Genomic DNA, 19,171 nt, shown 5'->3' with positions numbered 1-19,171 from the left:
ACCTCCTCTTGGTTCCTCCTAAACTGTGTTCGGAAAATTTTTGCATCCCTTCTTATTTTTGTTAATCAAAAGATGGTTTATATTTCTAAAGAGTGCAATCAATGTGTCCTAGACTCAGAAGTTGTCTTTCCCTTGGATTTGTCGTGTTTATCTATCATCTTTGATGCTAATGGGAAACTTTGTACTCGTTTTGTTGAGGTTTAATTAGAGCTTATTCTCTCTCTTTTTGAAGTAGAATGTTGCATTTTGATTAATGGTGCAAAAGTTCTTACGATCCAACGGATTGGAAGAAAGGCTACACAATAGTGCAGCTAGAGACTGAATAAGGATGTTAGAGACTTGTCTAAAGTTCAATTAATCAATTATTTTTTGGAAAGAAAAATAGTAAGCGAGAGAAAGAGAAACCGACCTGATTGGATGCCGGCGTTGGGCCCCATTCCCCTTCGTGCCCGCCAATCCGCTTCGTTCGTCAGACTTCCCTTCCGAGGAACCGTTGGATCCGCTCTCCCAACCTCGCTGCACCGTCCAATTCAAATCCCCTGCGCCACTGCCCCTTCAAATTTCAAATCCCCCAACCGTTGCAACCCTACTTTGCCTTTCCATCGATCAATAAAGAGCCTCCAACAGCACTCATCGCTCGCTATTTGGTCTCTCTTTCGGACACAAACTCTGTGTCTCCTCCGCCATGGCCGCCGAGAAGAAGTTGCCCCTCCAATCCAGCGCCACCTACAACTCCGCCATCGGCGGCCCTCCTGCGCCGGGCAAGAAGACGATCGAGGAGATCTACCAGAAGAAGACCCAGCTGGAGCACATCCTCCTCCGCCCCGACACCTACATCGGGTCCGTCGAGAAGCACGCCCAGACACTCTGGGTCTACGAGAACGGTGAAATGGTCCACCGTCCCGTCACCTACGTCCCTGGCCTCTACAAGATCTTCGACGAGATCCTCGTCAACGCCGCCGACAACAAGCAGCGCGACCCCTCCATGGACGCCGTCAAGGTCGAGATCGACGTCGATGCCAACCGCATCAGCATCTACAACAACGGCGATGGGGTCCCCGTTGAGATTCATCAGGAGGAGGGGGTCTACGTGCCGGAGTTAATCTTCGGCCACCTCCTCACTAGCAGCAACTACGACGACAATGTCAAGAAGACGACGGGTGGGAGGAATGGCTACGGAGCCAAGCTCACCAACATCTTCTCCACCGAGTTCATCATCGAGACCGCCGATGGCAAGAGGCAGAAGCGGTACAATCAGGTAACTGATCTGGATCTCTGATTTCTTCCTTACTTCATTGTTCTCGCTCCAATAGGTGACTCTGGCAACGGATCACGGCACCTCCCCCCGATCTGCCCAGTCCTAATTTAGGATTAGGGTTCATTTCTGAGATTTTGCACATCTCTTAGGAACTAGGGTTTCCGATGGACATCTCAATAAGGTTTTCAAGGATGCTGTCTGATGCTTTGCTTGTGTTCTTTAGACGGCATTGATATAATTTCTCTTGGGACTTTGGGTTGTAGGTGTTCACCGACAACATGGGAAAGAAGACTGACCCCTCCATCACCAAGTGCAAGGCAGGGGAAAACTGGACTAAGGTCACATTTAGGCCAGATTTGGCCAAATTTAACATGACATATCTTGAGGAAGACGTGGTTGCACTCATGAAAAAGCGGGTCGTCGACTTAGCCGGAACGCTAGGCAAGTCTGTCAAGATCGAGTTGAACGGCCAACGACTGCCTGTGAAGACGTTCGCCGATTACGTCAACCTGTACCTTCAGTCCGCATCGAAGTCCAGACCTGAACCTCTCCCGAGGTTGGTTCTGCTAGCATCCGAGTTCCTCATCTTCTTACTCGAGCCTTTTGTTGATTTAAAGATTAACTCATGGCTGATTCATCCGACCAGGATTGCGGAGAAAGCTAATGACAGGTGGGAAATTTGCGTCAGTCTAAGCGAAGGGCAGTTCCAGCAGGTACCCGTGGAAGTTGTTCTTGATGGTTCCTGTGTTTGGCATTGGATTTGCCCTTGTTTTAGGTTGCATAAAGCTTGGATTTACGTCGTGTCTCATTCCAACAGGTCAGCTTCGTCAATGGCATTGCCACGATCAAGGGTGGAACTCATGTTGAGTATGTAACCAATCAAATCACCAACCATATCATGACCATAGTGAACAAGAAAAACAAGAATGCCAACCTAAAGGCACATAACGTGAGGGGTCATCTGTGGGTCTTCGTCAATGCCCTTATCGACAACCCTGCCTTCGATTCGCAGACAAAGGAAACTTTGACCACTCGTCAGGGAAGCTTTGGATCAAAGTGTGAGCTCTCGCAAGAGTTCCTTAAAAAGGGTAAGTTCAAATATTGACAGGCTTCTGCTTCTTTTATCTTCTATAAAGCAGGATAAAATTGAGTTTGTCTGTTTGCAGTTGCCAAGTCAGGAGTTGTGCACACTCTGCTCACATGGGCTGATTTCAAGCAGAGCAAAGAATTGAAGAAGACGGATGGTGCTAAAAGGCAGAGAATTACAGGCATTCCCAAGCTTGAGGATGCCAACGATGCTGGTGGGAAGAATTCTGACAAGTGTACCTTGATATTGACTGAAGGAGATTCAGCCAAGGCTCTTGCTGTGAGATGATGTTTCAGCATACTTGAGCATGCGTAGTTTCAACTTCTCATTCCAAAGTATTATCTGATTACCTGTTTTGAATACAGATGGCTGGTATATCTGTAGTAGGGAGGAACTACTATGGTGTGTTTCCCCTGAGGGGTAAATTGCTGAATGTCAGAGAAGCCAACCACAAGCAGATACTGGATAATGCAGAAGTTCAAAACATAAAGCAAATTCTTGGTTTGCAGCATGGAAAGGAGTATGAAAGCGCTAAAGGCTTGAGATATGGTCATCTCATGATAATGACAGATCAGGTTTGACAATAGAGCTAAATTCATCTCTATTTTTACCATACTACTGAAATTAATTGTTGACATATTTAAGAATGGATCTTTCTGTTCCTTGAAGGATCATGATGGCTCTCACATCAAGGGGCTTTTAATTAACTTTATTCATACATTCTGGCCCTCTTTGCTGAAAGTTCCCTCTTTTATGGTTGAGTTCATAACACCACTTCTGAAGGTTAGTCTTGATAATGATGTTCAATGTAAGAGAACTACTGCATATGATATCTCAAAAAGAAATATTTATCTTTTACGCAGGCAACTAATAACAAGAACAAGACTGTCCTTTCGTTCTATTCCATGCCTGAATATGAAGCATGGAAAGAAAGTTTGGGAGGAAATGCAAATGGTTGGTCAATTAAGTACTATAAGGTTTGTTGCATTGGTAAATAATGGATAGATTTTTCTTTGCATGCACAGTCTCTTTAGATTTTGACATTGTCTATCCTTTATTTAATTGCTTTATCAGGGGTTAGGCACAAGTAAATCGGAAGAAGGAAAAGAATATTTTAAGGCCATAGCCAAGCACAAGAAAGATTTTGTATGGGTGGATGAACAAGATGGAGATGCTATAGAATTAGCATTCAGCAAGAAGAAGATTGAGGCCAGAAAGAATTGGCTTCGACAATTTGAGGCAAGATGCATGGTTAACCTTTTAGCTTTATCCTATTTATTCTTGGTTTGTATTCTGAGAAACACATCTCTTGAACTATTCCAGCCGGAAAATTATCTTGATCAAAGAGAGAAGCTCATCAAATACAGTGATTTTATCAACAAGGAGTTGATTCTATTCTCCAGGGCGGATCTGCAGAGATCAATACCGTCAATGGTTGATGGCCTGAAACCAGGTCAGAGAAAAATCTTGTTTTGCGCATTCAAGAGGAATTTTGTGAAGCAAGCTAAGGTATGTTGAGGGAGAGTTCAGGTGTACTTCATTCCACAGCAGAAATTTTGCATGTTGGATGGGAATTTGTAGTTTGATTTTATTTCATGCGTCTTTCTCTGTCACACAGGTCGCCCAGTTCGTAGGTTACGTTTCTGAGAAATCAGCCTACCATCACGGTGAGCAAAGTCTTGCCACAACCATAATCGGTATGGCTCAAGATTTTGTGGGTAGCAACAATATAAACCTTCTGCAACCCGAAGGACAATTTGGCACCAGACACCAGGTGAGTTTGCTAAAGATTTCTATTGCATCCTAATTGCATGTTGTGTACTGGTTTCTAATTAGTTTCTCCCCTCTCCAATAATAGGGAGGCAAAGATCATGCCAGTGCAAGGTATATCTTCACTTGTTTGTCACCAATCACAAGGTTCTTGTTCCCCAAGGATGACGACATTCTCCTTGACTACTTAAATGAGGATGGACAGTCAATCGAACCCACTTGGTATATGTCGAGGATGCTCTGGTTTTATCTTTCCATATGACTGGTTGGACTCTGTTGAGCTTCTTTCTCATTGACATGTTAATCAATCAGGTACATGCCAATCATTCCTATGGTTTTAGCCAATGGAAGCGAAGGTATTGGAACTGGATGGAGTTCTTACATTCCCAACTATAATCCGAAAGACATTGTTGCCAATGTGAGGCGATTGCTGAACGATGAACCAATGCAGCCCATGGACCCTTGGTACCGAGGATTCACGGTCAGTGATGCTCTCTTTTTCTTGCTATTATTGGTGCATAAACAAGGTTTTCTAATAATCTATCTAATCAGGGCCGCATAGAGAAATCAGCAACAAAAGAAGCTGGCGTGACCTATACCATCACTGGTGCCATCGAGGAAGTCAACGACACTACACTGAGGATAACGGAGTTGCCGATCCGTAGATGGACCCAGGACTATAAAGAATTTCTTGAGTCCATGATGACCGGAAATGACAAGTCCAAAGAGCCATTCATTAAGGTAACTTGCTGATGAGAATAGTTTTGTGTGAGTTTTCCGCTAGAATACTAATTTGTTTGCACATTATTTACAGGATTATCGAGAGTACAATGATGACAAAACAGTGCACTTTGAGGTTACTCTGACAGAGGAGAACTTGAGCATTGCCAGGCAAGAAGGGCTGGAGAAAAAGTTTAAGCTGACTACATCAATTGGCACCACAAATATGCACCTATTTGACCCTAAGGGTGTCATTAAGAAATATGATAACTCGGAGCAGAGTGAGTTTCTTATTCAGCAAACATCAAGATGTATTCCTTCTCTGCTTGAATCAGTTACTGACACCTAACATTTTTTGCAGTTCTTGAGGAGTTCTTTCATCTGAGATATGAATTCTATGAGAAGAGAAAGGTGAGCATTCTGTGATTATTTTGTTCAAATTTTGTAGGTCATATATAAACATCGAGTATATGCTGATCTTTCACCACATTCGAGCAGAAAGCACTTTTGGACAATCTAGAGTTCCAGTTGCTGAAGCTGGATAACAAAGTGAGGTTCATCCTTGGGGTGGTTAGAGGTGAGATAATAGTCAACAACCGGAAGAGAGCAGATTTGTTCCTCGAGCTGCAGCAGAAAGGTTTCGCTCCCATGCCAAAGAAGACAAAAGGCATCGATGCTGCTGCCACGGAAGAGGAGGAAGAAGATGAACAGGAGGAAGAGAGCCCAGAGGCAGGAAAACGTGGAGTAAAAGCCAGTGACTACGAGTACTTGATGTCTATGCCAATAGGAACGTTGACTTTGGAGAAGGTTCAAGAGCTTTGTGCAGAGAAGGACAAACTAGAGGGCGAGGTTGATGAACTAAGAAGGACATCTCCAAGATCTCTATGGTTGAAGGAACTTGATGCATTGGAAGAGGAGTTGGATGTCAGTATCACTGCTACTTCAGAACTTTTTTTTTCTAGTCTCCTCGTTCATTTTACTTGTTCTAATTTGCTGCCTACACTTGAAAACAGAAGCTAGACCGGAAAGATGCTGAAGCCGAGGAGATGAGGATGAAAAATAACGCTGGTGCCGTACCATCTAGACAACCACCTAAGAAGCCAAGAAAGAAGGCTTCAAACAAATCTGTCACTGGGCCAGAGAAGACGGTAACTGACGCAGGACAAAAGAAGACTAACGGGGGATCCAAGAGAGCTCCTGTGAAGAAGGTTGATTTATTTTCCTTTGCTGATGGTTCATAGTTTGCTTCTGGAAAGTCTACTCCATCTTACCCAAGGCTTTGATTTTGCACTCTTAGAACACGGTGATTGAAAGTGATGAAGATGATGACATAGATGATCTGAAAGACCGGCTTGCTGCTTACAATCTTGACTCTTCTCCTGATCAAACAGGTGCCGGTTAGCATGCCTCACATGTCATTTCTTTCCTTCACGTGCAATTTATATGTATGCCTTTTGGTTTTCCAACTTGCAGTGATGGAAACTGATTCAGTAGTAGTAGAGCAGCAGGGAGGGCAGAAGAAACAAGCGAGTAGAACTGCTGCTGCAAGGAAGGCAACTCATACAGTCCTCTCCGATAACGAGGACGACGAAGCTCAAAATTACATGCCTATCATAGAGGAAGACAAAGACAAGGATTTCAATCTGGTGGAGCCTAAAGGACGGAAAGTTAGAGGGAGAAAGCCTGCGAATGAAAAGGCTAAACCGGCCACGACCACCAGGAAGAGGGGTCCGGCGCAGAGCAGCAAGCCTGTTTTGAGCCAGAAGTTGATCACTGAAGTTCTTAAGCCGGCAGAGAATGGAGGGAACTCCCCGGAGAAGAAGGTGAGGAAGATGAGGGATTCTCCTTTCAACAAGAGAAGTGGGTCAGTGCTGGGTAGGCCGACAAGTTCTCCCTCCGGGAGTGAAGACTCTAATGGGCCTTCACCTAGCGGCCCAGCGGAGACGACGAATGTAGTGGCAGCAGGACGGACCCGACCGAAGAGGGAGAACATGACCAAAGCCGTGTATGTGCTGAGTGATTCAGAGATCGAAGAGGATCCGCCTACCGATGACTCAGATTTCGATGATGAGGAAGATTAACCGAGAGATGATGATGATTTGTCAGAGTCGAAATTTAGTTGGATGTAGTCTAATGCCAATGTTGTCTCAAGTGGTATGAGCTCCACGTCCTTCTGCTTTACCAGAAAGATAAGGTTGATGAGACATGACCACTTCACCATGAAGACGGGCCATTATCCTTTCGGTGGAACGATAGACGTCCACGCCAGTGTTTGGTGAACCGAGCACGCCCATCACGCCACGGAATGTCCACACTGTGGTCTGTCACTGGCTCATAAATCATCAAGAGAGTTATCACTGGTTTGTATTGCCAATGCTCGTCGGTGAACAGCTCGAGGATTCATACAACTTGCATGCACCACACGACATGCCCGATCCAGTGGAAGAATCTCTTAAAAATAGTTCCAATATATGTGCCCTCTCATAATCGACTGTAAAGGTTTTGTCCTCCGTAATGCTTTTGACGAGGACACCGTAGCGAATGCTTCCAACGTAAAGTGCTCTATTATTGCCAACAATATTCCCAAACTTACAATCTTTATGGTATGGACGTCACATCTCCCGTTACTTGATGCCAAAGGCATCGTCGTGATTACGGTCAATCTCGGATACCGTAAATTAAGTTACAGAAAATTACAACGTTACCCATGCGAAGGACATTGTTGTCATTTAAAAGATTCAACGCCGTTGATGGGGGCAGCATTCTGCCAGCTGAAGTGGTTCACGGCGAGTAGGTGGGCGATTACCGCGGGTCCTCTATATATTTGCCGAAGAAGGGGGAAGGCAGTGGAGAGCGCGACCTTCTTCTTAGATCCTCCGCCCCCTCTTCCCGACAAACACAGCGCTCTCTGCCGACTTTTAGATCTCATCTCTTCTTTGTATGGCAGCCAATTCGAAAGCGCCAGCGCTCGCTGCAGGGTTCGGAAAGCGATTCGTTAGCCAGATCTGGGCCGCTCCGGCACCCGCCGCCGTCGCCTCTCTGGCACCTGTCTTTTCCAGGTATTAGGGCATCCTAACCAAGACGAATATTACTGCGTCGATTTAACTAACTCTTCTTCTCTATGGGTTTTGGGACACCTTTTGATCTGGTGTTGCTCGTAAAGAGAAATTTAAGTGGATCAACATCATGTTTCTGGATGAACTTAAGATCGTTTGCTTAGAACAGTGATTTGGTCGAGAACTTGGAGCTCTGATCTGATCTATCATTGGATACATTTGTGTCTTTCGATTCATCATACGTACCACGTTTCTTTGCACTCTCTGGCCTCACACCCGCTTTGTCGCTCATTGGCAGTTCAAAAAGAAGAATAGAATAAAAACCATGAAAAACCAATGAAGGACCGGTGCTTCCGTTGGTGGCGATGGTGCGCTCTTACTACCGACTTCGCTCGGACGATGGGTTCCTCGAGATCATCGACGTCTCACTTTTTCTCTTCTTTCTGTTATTTTCCTCCCAACCGCGCATCTTTTTTCCCAAAAAAAAAAATTTTATTATTATTATTGTTTACCCGTTTATGACTTCCCGGTCTCACCAACCTCCCCACGGGGCTCACCTGTGAGGGACCCAACGGGGCTCACCTGTGAGGACCTCACTACCTGCCTGCACAAGGGAGGTAGGTGAGACGGGTCGGTGACCATGTTAGCATATATCCACATCCGGGACGGTATTGCATCACGTAGCCCATTGTGGCGGTGCCGTCGAGTTCGACGCGTTCATTCTGACATGAATAGGACAAAACCCACATCTTTAACTATGTCAAACTAGTGCTTTGTGCAGGAGGAGGGCCGTGCACGTCTCGTCGTACGATAAGAACGTTGACGAGCTGGTGCCGCCGAGCGTGGTGCCGGACCATGTGATCGACGCTAACTCCGACAAGTATTGGAGCCCCCACCCCACCACCGGCGTCTTCGGACCGGCCGACGAGGGCAGTGCCTCCGCTGCTGGCGGCGAGAAGGTGGCGGCCGCTCCAGGCAGCGGCCCGTCTGCGCTGGACCAGACCGTGTGGTTCCGCCCCCTGGAGGACTTGGATAAGCCTCCTCAGCCCTGAACGCTGCATCTGTCGCCTCTGCGGGAATAAATAACAGCGAGCAATATGTACCTATATGCTTGTGTTGAATGCATGTTCAGAACTCTTTGCTTGGATTCAGTATGGCGTGCTATGGTAACTATGATGATGATGATGATGATGATGATGGTGATAATGTAAATGGCGTGATGTATTGCTAATTGTATTACTTTGCGGTCTTTTCTGGATACCGTGGTGATGGAGGCGTGGATTGCTTCGGAAGTTGATCTCATCTGTTTTGGGAAACGAGAAGCTTTAAGAGATCAGTTTTTCCATTTCTTTGGATCTGTGCAAGAAGATGCCTTGGTTGCAATTAATGATCATAACAGATGCCCCCTTTTATTCATCTGAAACAGGAAAAAAAACAATCCATTTAAGAAGCGTAAACAGCGTAGGTGTGTGACAGAAGATTCAATTGCTTCGCAGTGATGACAGGCAGGTGAAGCTTCAGAACATTAGGCAGTGTTCACTGGGATGCTGATGCGCACGTGAATCTCGTGGCTAGCAGCTGATGCATGCATCACTCCCTGCGTCTTGAATCCTTAGACGGTAAACTGCACAGAAAATATGGGAATCGCTTGTGGAATCACAAACGAGGTTGGAATTTGGGAAAAGTTCATGAACAAGAAGAATCATTCGATCCACAGGCTATTATCACATTAAACATGTTGCAGTCTGTGCTGCAAAACTCAGAGTGAGGTTGCGACTCATTCAAGCCGCAAAGGCTGCTCCTGCTTGTCTCCTCCTTGAGAATAAGAGAGAAAGAGTATCCGTCGGTTGCGGATTCGACGATCGATCTCTTCTCAAATTAAGGCTTTAATAAGTGGATTCCGACTTGAAGCCGACTTGATTGCAATGCCCGTTCTGTTCTGACACGTAAGATTAGTCTTTATTACCTTCTTTTAATAAACCTTTCTGATCGCTATGTTCGCTACCCACCTAGTGATTGGACAGAAAAAAAGGGGCCCATTCTCTTCGTCGAATCACCACCAGACACGTAGTTGCCACAAAGAAGCCTTGGGCAAATCCGACTACGACTGCGTCATCTGAGCCGTTCGATGCGGATTCAGACGGCGATGCTGCGCCTATAACTAGTACTCGATCCCTCGTTCCTCGCCTCTCCCGGAGGTGGCTGCGGGAAAAAGAAGAAAGGAGAATCTAATGCCCTCAAATCCTTCTTCTCTCTAAATCCGGGTTAGACTCTCTCTCTAAATCCTTCTTCTCCTACGCTCTTCGATCTGTTTTCGTTGTAATTAATTACTGGAGATTTCCCTTTGTTTCGTGTTTGATTTCGACCGAATGTTACTTTTAATTCTCAGCTTTCTAGGGTTTCGTTTTTCGATCGCTACTTGCTTTGCCACTTTAGAGGGAACCGTAACCCTACTTCATCTTCCGCAAGATAATTGCGCCGGTGAAGAACGAGATCTCATTCTAGTCGAAGGGAACAAAAATCCTTGCTTTTGGTGCTGGCTTTGGCTAGGGTTTCTGATTGGACTCTTTTTGGTGGCAGAAGGATGGATCTGAATCTCCACCTCGGTCTGCCTCGCTCCCCACCTCCACGCCGTCGTGATCTCGGTTCTGATCTCTCGCTCAGCTCATTGCCTCCCCGGCCGTCTCCTTCCACCACTGTCGAGGACGGCCGTGCTCCAATTCCCATGTCGGGGGCCGTGGAACCATCGGAGTCTCACCCTCCCCACGCTAATTCGCAAGCCGAATACGGCCCTGAGCTGCCGGTTGTTCTACCGTCCGATAGAGTCTACACTCCCGAGTACGCCTCGTGCTTCGCTCCTATTCAACCGGTTGTTGGAGACCCTGAAGGAACTGACGCCCCATATTCTCCTATCCGTGTCGAACACCTGCCTGCTCTGCAGGAACCGGGTGAAGCTTACTTGCCACCTTTTGTTCGTGGATCAGCAAACCATCAAGATCACGGCGCAGCAACCTTTAGCTTTTACCCCTCAATTACCGTTCAAACAGGTGAATCCCGGTGTCCGGAAGATGGGCCCTCTTCGAGAACTGGGCCCTCTTGCTACCCTGATTTATGTTTCAGCAGGCTGATGCAGTCGAGCAATCGAAGGCCAAACAGGCGATTTAGGTCTTCGCTTCCGCATTCTGGTGAGAGGCTCAGTTTTGGTTCATCATTGTTGCCTAATCCTGAGCAGAGGGTGCCTGACATAGTGAGCTCCCAAAGACCTTCGGAATGCAATGATAAACACAAACTGATCGCTGAAAACAAAGCAATGGAAGCTTCAGAAGACGAGAGGGAAGATAAAAGTAAAAGTGCTGCTAACTTTGAGTGCAATATTTGCTTCGATATGGCTGCAGAACCTGTTGTTACTTCATGTGGTCATTTATTTTGCTGGCCATGTTTGTACCAGTGGCTGCATATTCATTCCGATCACAAAGAATGCCCTGTATGCAAAGGCGAGGTAACCGAACCAAAGATCATACCTATTTATGGTAGAGGGAGTTCACAAACTGGTGTTGAAAAGAAAAATGGGGAAGATGCAGAATCAGCCGTTAAAATCCCACCAAGGCCACATGGAAATAGATTTGAGAGCTTTAGGCAGCAGGTTTGGTCTGTTTCGAGGAGACTGGATGAGGGAATTGCGGCATCTTGGAGGCGCATTCTGGATCAGCAAATACGTACTGGAAATAGATACGGAGCATTTGCAGATCCAAGCCAGCAAGATATATATGACAGTGTTCATGGTAGAGCTCTAATTAGGCTGAGGATGAGAAGAATGTCGAGGGAGGTGAACCCTGAAAGTGGATCCATCACCGGGGAGCTTGGATTGCCCGTAAACAATATGCCAACCCCTATTGCAAGTAACACAGATTCTATTTTTCAAGATGGAGCTAGGCACCAGTTTTCTATGTATGATGTTGGCAGAGACAGATCGGCTGCTATAACTGCGAACTTTGGTAGGGTGGTTGGACAATTTGCAAGTAGTGGTAATGGATATGGTGCATCTACTTCATCTGTTGATCCTCCAAATTCCAGCCCATTTGTGAGTGGGCCTCGGGTTGAATCAGCATTGGCTGCCGATCAAGCTTCTGCTTCTAGCACCATGGCAGACATACAGGGAGATGTTGCTAGTTCTGATGCCCTTGCAGAACCATATAATGCCGGGTCATCTTGGTTTAATATGAGGAGAGGTAGAAGCAGCACCTCTGGTTCCTTTGATGCTGATGGAGGTGTTCTTGACTCGTCTAAGAGAAGAAGATTGAACTAATTCTCCTTGACTAGTAGTGATTTGAGGCATCTTCTGCTTATTCACCTCTTGGTACGTGTTTAGATAATAAATCAAGTGGAGTAATATAATTAGTTGCTTCTATGATATGTTCATCTTCATCGGATTATCTTCATTACATACAAATCATACCCAGCATAACATGTATACTGGAAAGTTCTGACAGCTCCATCTTTCAATATTAATGGCTAGTGGAATAACAATATTTATGGTTCTGATTATTGAGTTGTACTGTTGGTTTTGCATTTGTGATGCCAAACCAAAATGCTGATAAGAGAACCATTTTTGGAACTACACAAATTGTTATATCTTTTTCTCTAAGAGTTGTTTTTGCACAAACTGTTGATTTGCAATTGTGATGCTAATCTAAAATGCTTGATAAGAAGACCATTTTCGAAACTAAACGGATTGTTGGACATTTTGTCTACCAATTTGTTGATTTTGCATTTGTGATGAGAAAGAAAGACCATTTCATTTCGTTGACATCTGTTTTAGTGGCTGGGGGACACAGCTAAAGATGATTGACATCAGAAATCCAATTAAGGTCCATTTCATTCAGTAGTAGTCTCTCGTTTGGCTACTTGAGTTCATCCACATCCAAATAGGCTATATAATAATAGGTAGGTTAAATTGAGTTGGGTGTAAGTCATGGTTCCCTGTTGCCATCTTTGCAAATGCTAAAGAAATTGAAGTTTACTTGTGGAAATCACAAAAATACATGTTTATTCAATTCAGGACAAAAAAAAAGAGTGCCTGCTCTGCTGCAGAAACCATGGTTTCTTCTTAGCACAAACAACAGACTCATCTCATACTGAAATCCAAAAATAGAAGAAGCAAATGACAGCTTCTATATATTTTAGTCTCTCTCCTTATTATGGCCAATCATCATCATCAACATCTCCGCTAGATAATGATGTTCTTGTTTATCTCAGCGAGAGCCAATCTCCTTCCTTCCACCTGGTCAACAAAAGACAAAAGGTATCAAAATACATGATCCCAAGGCCGAATCCTGACAAGAACTCATAAACCTTTGATGCCTTACCTTGCCGTTGAGGTCACTAATCTTCTCCTTGTACAGCATCTTCAGCTTTCTCAAGCTCATACAGTTCAAGTCTACATGTTTCTCAGCATCAGTTTCCACCCTGACTTCCCCGCACATGACTGCTGCTGTCCTGGTTGACTCATCCAAGCTTTTCTTCTCATCGTCAGCATCACAGTGTTGGCACTTGTCCCCGTGTTCGATCTCGTTCTCACTTTTCTCCGCCTCGAAGATCACTCCAGCAGCCTTCAGTGTCAGCCCAGATGCAGCTCTAACCTCAACTTGGGTCAAGGTTTCAGCAGTCAAGTCGACACCATTTGATCTCCTCTCGGAGCTCCTTGAATACAGATGAATCTCCTGGGGTGGAGAGGAAGCAACAACTTCAGCAGTGTTGTCTACTGCGTCCTTTTCTGAAGCTGAAAGATCCAGGACGCTAGAATTCTTTGTTTCCTCCTCTCTCTTGCTTTGCTCCTCCACAGCATCTCCTTCGATCTCCATATTCTCTAAACAAGATACGAGCCCCTTGACAGGTGATTCTTGTTCTCCTTCGCAGCCTCTCTCTGCATCTGGTACTGGTTCTTCATTGACCACTTCAGCTTCGTCTTCTTCAGCGTCGTCTGCGGCCAGCTGATGCAGGGGAAGACTGGTGTTCTCGACGACCACATTGCTGTCATGCTCACAGTTCTCGCCATGGACATCTTTGTCTCCATCTCCATCAGTCTCTTCCTCGATCTTCTCTGGTGACTTCATGACGCAGAGATGAGAAGCATCCCCTGGTGTCGAATCTGACGGCTTCGTGTCGTCTTTTTCGAAAGAATCATTCGTTTTGATGCCTAGAGTTCACATGGATCATCATCACTGGTTAGGAACTGCAAGGGTAAGAAGCAAGAAGCTTCACAGAATAAATACTTGATAAGGCTTTACCTTCTTCCACTTCTTCTGGTTGAGTCTCAATTTCCAACTCATTTAAGTCATCGGATCCTTCAGATTCTGGGATCAATCCATCTTTTTCGAGCTGGTGCGGTGGAAGATCGGCTTCTACGACCTCCAAGTTGGAATCTCGTTCGCACTTTTCACCGTCAATTCCTTGAGTCTCTTCGAGATCAGGCATCTTGCCTGTTGCCAAATCTGAGGTCTTCTTCCGAGAACCATCGTGTCCCTCCGTGTAATTCTTGGCCTCGACGACTATAGCTCACATAGACGATCTCTAATAAGAAACGAAGAAAGACATGGTGGAATTAAAGGAAAGAAGAATCCACACTGCGGTTCATCATCTTCACCTTCTTCCGCTTGTTCTGCTGCTGTTGCTGCTTCTTCTTGGCCCAAGGTTTCCATCTGACGGATCGAAGCCCTCGCCCTGGTCCTCGTGCTCCTCCTCATGGTTGTCGTGGTGTCATCAACAGCAATCGACTTCGAGGACTGCCTCGTCCGGCGAGTTGTGATCCTCGACGAAACCACCGTGTCTTCCGTCCCTTCTTCCACCCTAACCGAGGACTCGGCTCCCCTCCTAGCCGTCGTTCTCCGGCCAGTTCTAGTGGCTGGAGTTTTGGTTGCCTTGACGAGACCATCTTCCGCGGCTTCGACATCCTCTTTCTTGCTCGTCCTTCTTCTGGTGTTCCTCGTGGTCGTCGCCCCTTGGGACTTCTTCGTGGTGCTGCGCTTGACCAAAGCTATGGGTGTCGTCTCTGCAGGTCCATCCTTCTCCTCTTTATCTTCTTCTTCCGAGAACAGCTTCTCGATCTCGGAGGCCTTTGCGGTCACTCGACGAGCCCGAGGCAGGGGGCTCGCCTGCTGCTCTCTGGGCTCGACAAGTGCGGGAGCCACCGCCCGGCGAGCGGAGGTCCCGCGAGAGGAGCACGGGAGGTCGGTCGAGATGGCCTGAGCTTTCTTGGGGGACTGATTCCACAGCGCTTCCTCCATGCCCTCAATCCCTCCGCCCTGTTTGAGTTGGAACCAAACACACACGACTGAGATGAGGAAAGAGGGAACAAAAAAGTAAAAGGAAAGGAAGGGGGAGGTGGGAGAAGATCATACGGCGTGGAGAGCCTGGAGGGCGTCGGCCATGGCGACGTTGGTAATGTTGGCAGGGATGCGGTTCTTCTTGCAGAGGGCTTGAAGCTCTCTCCTCGGCAGGCTGTGGAAGTCCATGGTTGGCTTTCTCTTGCCTTTCTCTTCTCCTCTTCCTCCTCCTCCTCCTCCTCCTAAGGGTTGGCTCGGTTGGGTTGCACGGTGGCGGCGTTTCTCCCTACTTCCTTTTATAACAGCGAGAGGTAAGAGGGTTTTTTTGTGTGTACGAAATTTGAATTATTCGACCGTTGCCAACAGATTCTCGCGGCCGCGTGGTGCTTGTATTTTGAAAAATTGACCGTTGGTACAGACTAGTAAGAGAGAAGAAGAGGGTGGGGGTGGGGGTGGTTTTGTTTCGCCACGTGTCCTTTTTATTTTTCTGACCCTTATATCACGATAGATCACAAGCGGCGCCAAAGGCACAAGAAAGGAGGGAGAGCACAGAAATGTGTTTCCTCTCTCTTTGAGCGACTTGTGAGCACCACTCGTCCGTTCGTGAAGAAACAGAAAAATAAAAATAAAATAAAAGGGAAATCAGTCACTCTTTGGAACAGAATTTAACTAAAAGTATTCACTTGAATGCTATCATCATTAACGTGAAATTTGGTTATCAACTATGCTTGAGACGGATCTCACTTCGAAAATATATAAAATATTAGTATTTTTAAGAAATATTTTAATTTTTAGTTATTTTTCCTCCGTGACGTGATCTCCTCCGACGCAATGTCAATTCCTCCTGCGTCAACTGTTTAATCCTGATTGAGTAGACCTGTATCATTCAAAATATAGTTAAACATCTAAACATAATCAATTAGTTTTATCATCAAAATCTGATATTTAACAAATTTTAGAAAAACTTAGGTGATATTATTCAAAGAATACCTATGATAAAAAAACTTATAATGAGAGGAAATTTAAATGATCATATAGGAAAAACATATGATGAATATAAATAAGTGTACGAGAGCTTTGGTTGTGGGGAGAGAAATGGTATAATTTTAGATTTTGTAACTTTGTGTATGATCTTATAATTATAAATATTTACTTTAAGAAGAGAGATAAACATTTAATTACTATAAAAGTAGTCATAGTCAAATAATTTTTTTTCTCACTAGAAAAATATATAAAGTTATTTATAAGAATTATAAAGTTATACGTGACAAATGTTTGATGAATCAATATAAGTTCATGGTATTAAATATTTATTATAGAAAATAAAAAAAGAAAAAGATAATAAAAATTATTAAGTCTAAATAATAAAATTTTAAATATAATAATATTAACACTTTTAAGAATAAGATGGAAAGGGATGTGACTTTGAACTTAATGAGGATAATATTAAAACTATTTAGATTACGATGACTAATACTATTATGAGTTTAATAAGGAGATCTTGGTGAAACTAAAGGTAGAGGTGTAACCATAAGAGAGAGTTGGTGGTGGTGCAAAGAAATTCAAATAATATTTTTTATTAAGAGATCATATTTGAAAGATTAATAAAATTATAAAAATTAAAATATATAAATAATCTAAAAAAGATGCTAGAAAAGCGATTAGTATGGTATGATATAAAGCTTATAATAATTTTTTTATAATAAATTAGGTACTAAAGATGATGAAAAAAATATATATCAAATTTCTAAAATTAAGAAATGAAAGTATAAGGATTTAGGTAATATTAGATGTATTAAAGATAAAGATCAAAGAATATTTATTAATAATAATGATATTAAGAAAAGATTAAAAAAATTATTTTTATAAATTATTTAATAAATATTTGATGTAGATTTAATGATAAATAATAGTGGTAGATTTAATAATCATAGATTTATTCTAAAATTAGAGCTAATGAAGTAAAAGATGTATTAAAAAATATGAAAATTGCTAAGAGTATGGTTCTGATGGTATCTCTATTAAAGTCAAAAAATATTTAGGAGACAAGGGAGTAACTTGATTAACTAACTTATTTAATAAAATTATGAGATTCAAAAAGATAAGAGAAAGAGTTTTTTAGTATCGAATTAAAAAATTAAGAGTGAGATACATGATTATTTAGATTATAAAAGAATTAAAATTATAGGTCATGCTATAAAATTTTAGAAAAGAGTTATCGAAAGTAGGATAAGACTTGAAACAAATATCTCTAAAAATTGATTTGGTTTTATATCTAGAAGATTAATCATAGAAGCTATTTATTTATTAAAATAATTAATAAAAAAGTATAGGGAGAAAAATAAAATTTACATATAGTTTTTATTGACTTAAGAGAAAACCTAGGGTTCCAAGAGATTTACTATAGTGGAATTTAGAAAAGAAAGATATATCCAGTAATTATATTAATATTATTAAATATATATATGATAAAATAGCTACCAGTATTAGAATTATATGGAGTGTGTCTAGTGAGTTTTCTGTTAATATAAAATTATACTAATGATCCACATTGTTCCTACTTTTTTATATTGATAATGGATGAATTTACTAGTCACTTACATGATATACCTGGTGTATGTTCTTTACTGATAATATTATCTTAGTTAATGAAAGCCTAAGTGAAATTAATTATAAACTTGAGTTACGAAGGCAAGTCTTAGAAAATAAAAGTTCTAGATTAAATAGGATTAAGACTGAATATATAAAATATAAATTTAATAATTTTAAAAATATATAAGAGAATATAGTTAAATTGGATGGATAAGAAATCCCTTTAAGTAAGATGAAAAGATCAATACAGATATTATTCGTAGAGAAAAAATAGAATGGCTAAAATGGCGAGAGGTGTAAGAAGTCATGTGTGATCATCCAATACCGTTGAGATTAAAGGAAAAAAATTATAAGATAATGGTATAACCAACAATGTTTTATGGATTTAAGCATTGAGTAGTTAAGAAAAAAGATAGGCAAAAAAAATTATGTTGTCAAGATAGAACGTTGAGATGGATGTATAGAGTTATTAGGAAAGATAGGAAAAAAATATTTTTATTTATGAACAATTATGTATCGTTCTAATATAGAATAAAATGAGAAAAAAATATTTAAGATAGCATGAAGCATGTGCCAAGGAGACCTTTAGATATAATAGTAAAAAAAGATAACATAATTAATATTTATGATACGAGAAGAAAATAGAGGAAGACTTAAAAAGATTTTAATAAAAATTATAAATAAAGATTTAAGTATCCTAAAGTTAACTAAACATGATTTTCTAGAGATCTCAATGATAAACAAAAGACATATGTAACTGACCCCAAAATGATAAAACTTATGACTTTGTTATTTTTATTATTGTTGTTGATATTTTAATCTTTCACTTAGTGAATTTCTTTATCAATGAAACTTAACTATATAATACTCCTAATATTACTAAGATTATATTTCATATATTCAATCTTAATATTACTTAATTTATAATCTCTAGTTCTTAAGGTCTATAGTTTAGAATTAAACTCATCTAAACTCTCATCAGCTTATATAATATAATCATTGATTAACTATATACATGAGATATTATATAAACTCTCATCCACTTATATAATATAATCAGCGAATAATACATGAGATATGATACAATTTTACACAAATAAATAGTCAGTGACCTAACACAATCCTCAACCTAATTGACTAATACCAATGTATCAAATCTCGATCGATGAAGAACATTGACTATATTAAATATTGACTATATTGGTAGAGAATATTGACTATAAAAAAAATCTACTATTTCTAATATTGTAAAAATATGATCCTTCAAATATTCTAAAGTATATTGAATTCCTAACAAGAGAATGAAAGAACAAAGGAAAAAAAAGCACTCGTACAAGTTTTCGCTATGTCATGCTCTAGATTTGTA

At 42.2% G+C, this 19,171-nt stretch overlaps 4 protein-coding genes across 4 annotated transcripts; 3 read left to right on the top strand and 1 right to left on the bottom strand.

Annotated features, from left to right (window-relative positions):
• The first annotated feature begins 619 nt into the window (after window positions 1-619).
• LOC135672977 (DNA topoisomerase 2-like) lies at window positions 620-6,986 on the top strand. Its single transcript, XM_065181574.1, has 20 exons — window positions 620-1,258; window positions 1,522-1,814; window positions 1,905-1,971; window positions 2,076-2,346; window positions 2,425-2,624; window positions 2,711-2,920; window positions 3,015-3,128; window positions 3,209-3,322; window positions 3,420-3,584; window positions 3,669-3,854; window positions 3,964-4,119; window positions 4,204-4,337; window positions 4,428-4,596; window positions 4,668-4,856; window positions 4,930-5,116; window positions 5,197-5,246; window positions 5,334-5,759; window positions 5,849-6,043; window positions 6,133-6,226; window positions 6,309-6,986. The coding sequence occupies exons 1-20, from the start codon at window positions 686-688 to the stop codon at window positions 6,914-6,916; spliced, it is 4,401 nt and encodes a 1,466-aa protein (XP_065037646.1). The 5' UTR covers window positions 620-685; the 3' UTR covers window positions 6,917-6,986.
• Window positions 6,987-7,622: 636 nt separating this feature from the next.
• Window positions 7,623-9,042, top strand: LOC135672979 (late embryogenesis abundant protein At5g17165-like). Its single transcript, XM_065181576.1, has 2 exons — window positions 7,623-7,894; window positions 8,673-9,042. Exons 1-2 carry the CDS (start codon window positions 7,776-7,778, stop codon window positions 8,941-8,943), a joined length of 390 nt encoding a protein of 129 aa, XP_065037648.1. The 5' UTR covers window positions 7,623-7,775; the 3' UTR covers window positions 8,944-9,042.
• Window positions 9,043-9,999: 957 nt separating this feature from the next.
• Window positions 10,000-12,436, top strand: LOC135672978 (uncharacterized). The gene is made up of 2 exons (XM_065181575.1): window positions 10,000-10,155; window positions 10,472-12,436. The coding sequence occupies exon 2, from the start codon at window positions 10,476-10,478 to the stop codon at window positions 12,195-12,197; it is 1,722 nt and encodes a 573-aa protein (XP_065037647.1). The 5' UTR covers window positions 10,000-10,155; window positions 10,472-10,475; the 3' UTR covers window positions 12,198-12,436.
• A 480-nt stretch (window positions 12,437-12,916) lies between these two features.
• On the bottom strand, window positions 12,917-15,493 carry LOC103983851 (uncharacterized). Its single transcript, XM_009401164.3, has 5 exons — window positions 15,289-15,493; window positions 14,535-15,192; window positions 14,179-14,439; window positions 13,258-14,087; window positions 12,917-13,172 (listed from the first exon to the last, which is right to left on the bottom strand). Exons 1-5 carry the CDS (start codon window positions 15,400-15,402, stop codon window positions 13,119-13,121), a joined length of 1,917 nt encoding a protein of 638 aa, XP_009399439.2. The 5' UTR covers window positions 15,403-15,493; the 3' UTR covers window positions 12,917-13,118.
• Window positions 15,494-19,171: the final 3,678 nt, after the last annotated feature.

The sequence above is a fragment of the Musa acuminata genome, chromosome BXJ1-5, assembly GCF_036884655.1.
Source record: "Musa acuminata AAA Group cultivar baxijiao chromosome BXJ1-5, Cavendish_Baxijiao_AAA, whole genome shotgun sequence".
Classification (NCBI taxonomy): domain Eukaryota; kingdom Viridiplantae; phylum Streptophyta; class Magnoliopsida; order Zingiberales; family Musaceae; genus Musa; species Musa acuminata.
The sequence above is the reverse complement of the archived record's forward strand: the minus strand, read 5'-3'. Positions and strand labels throughout refer to the sequence as shown.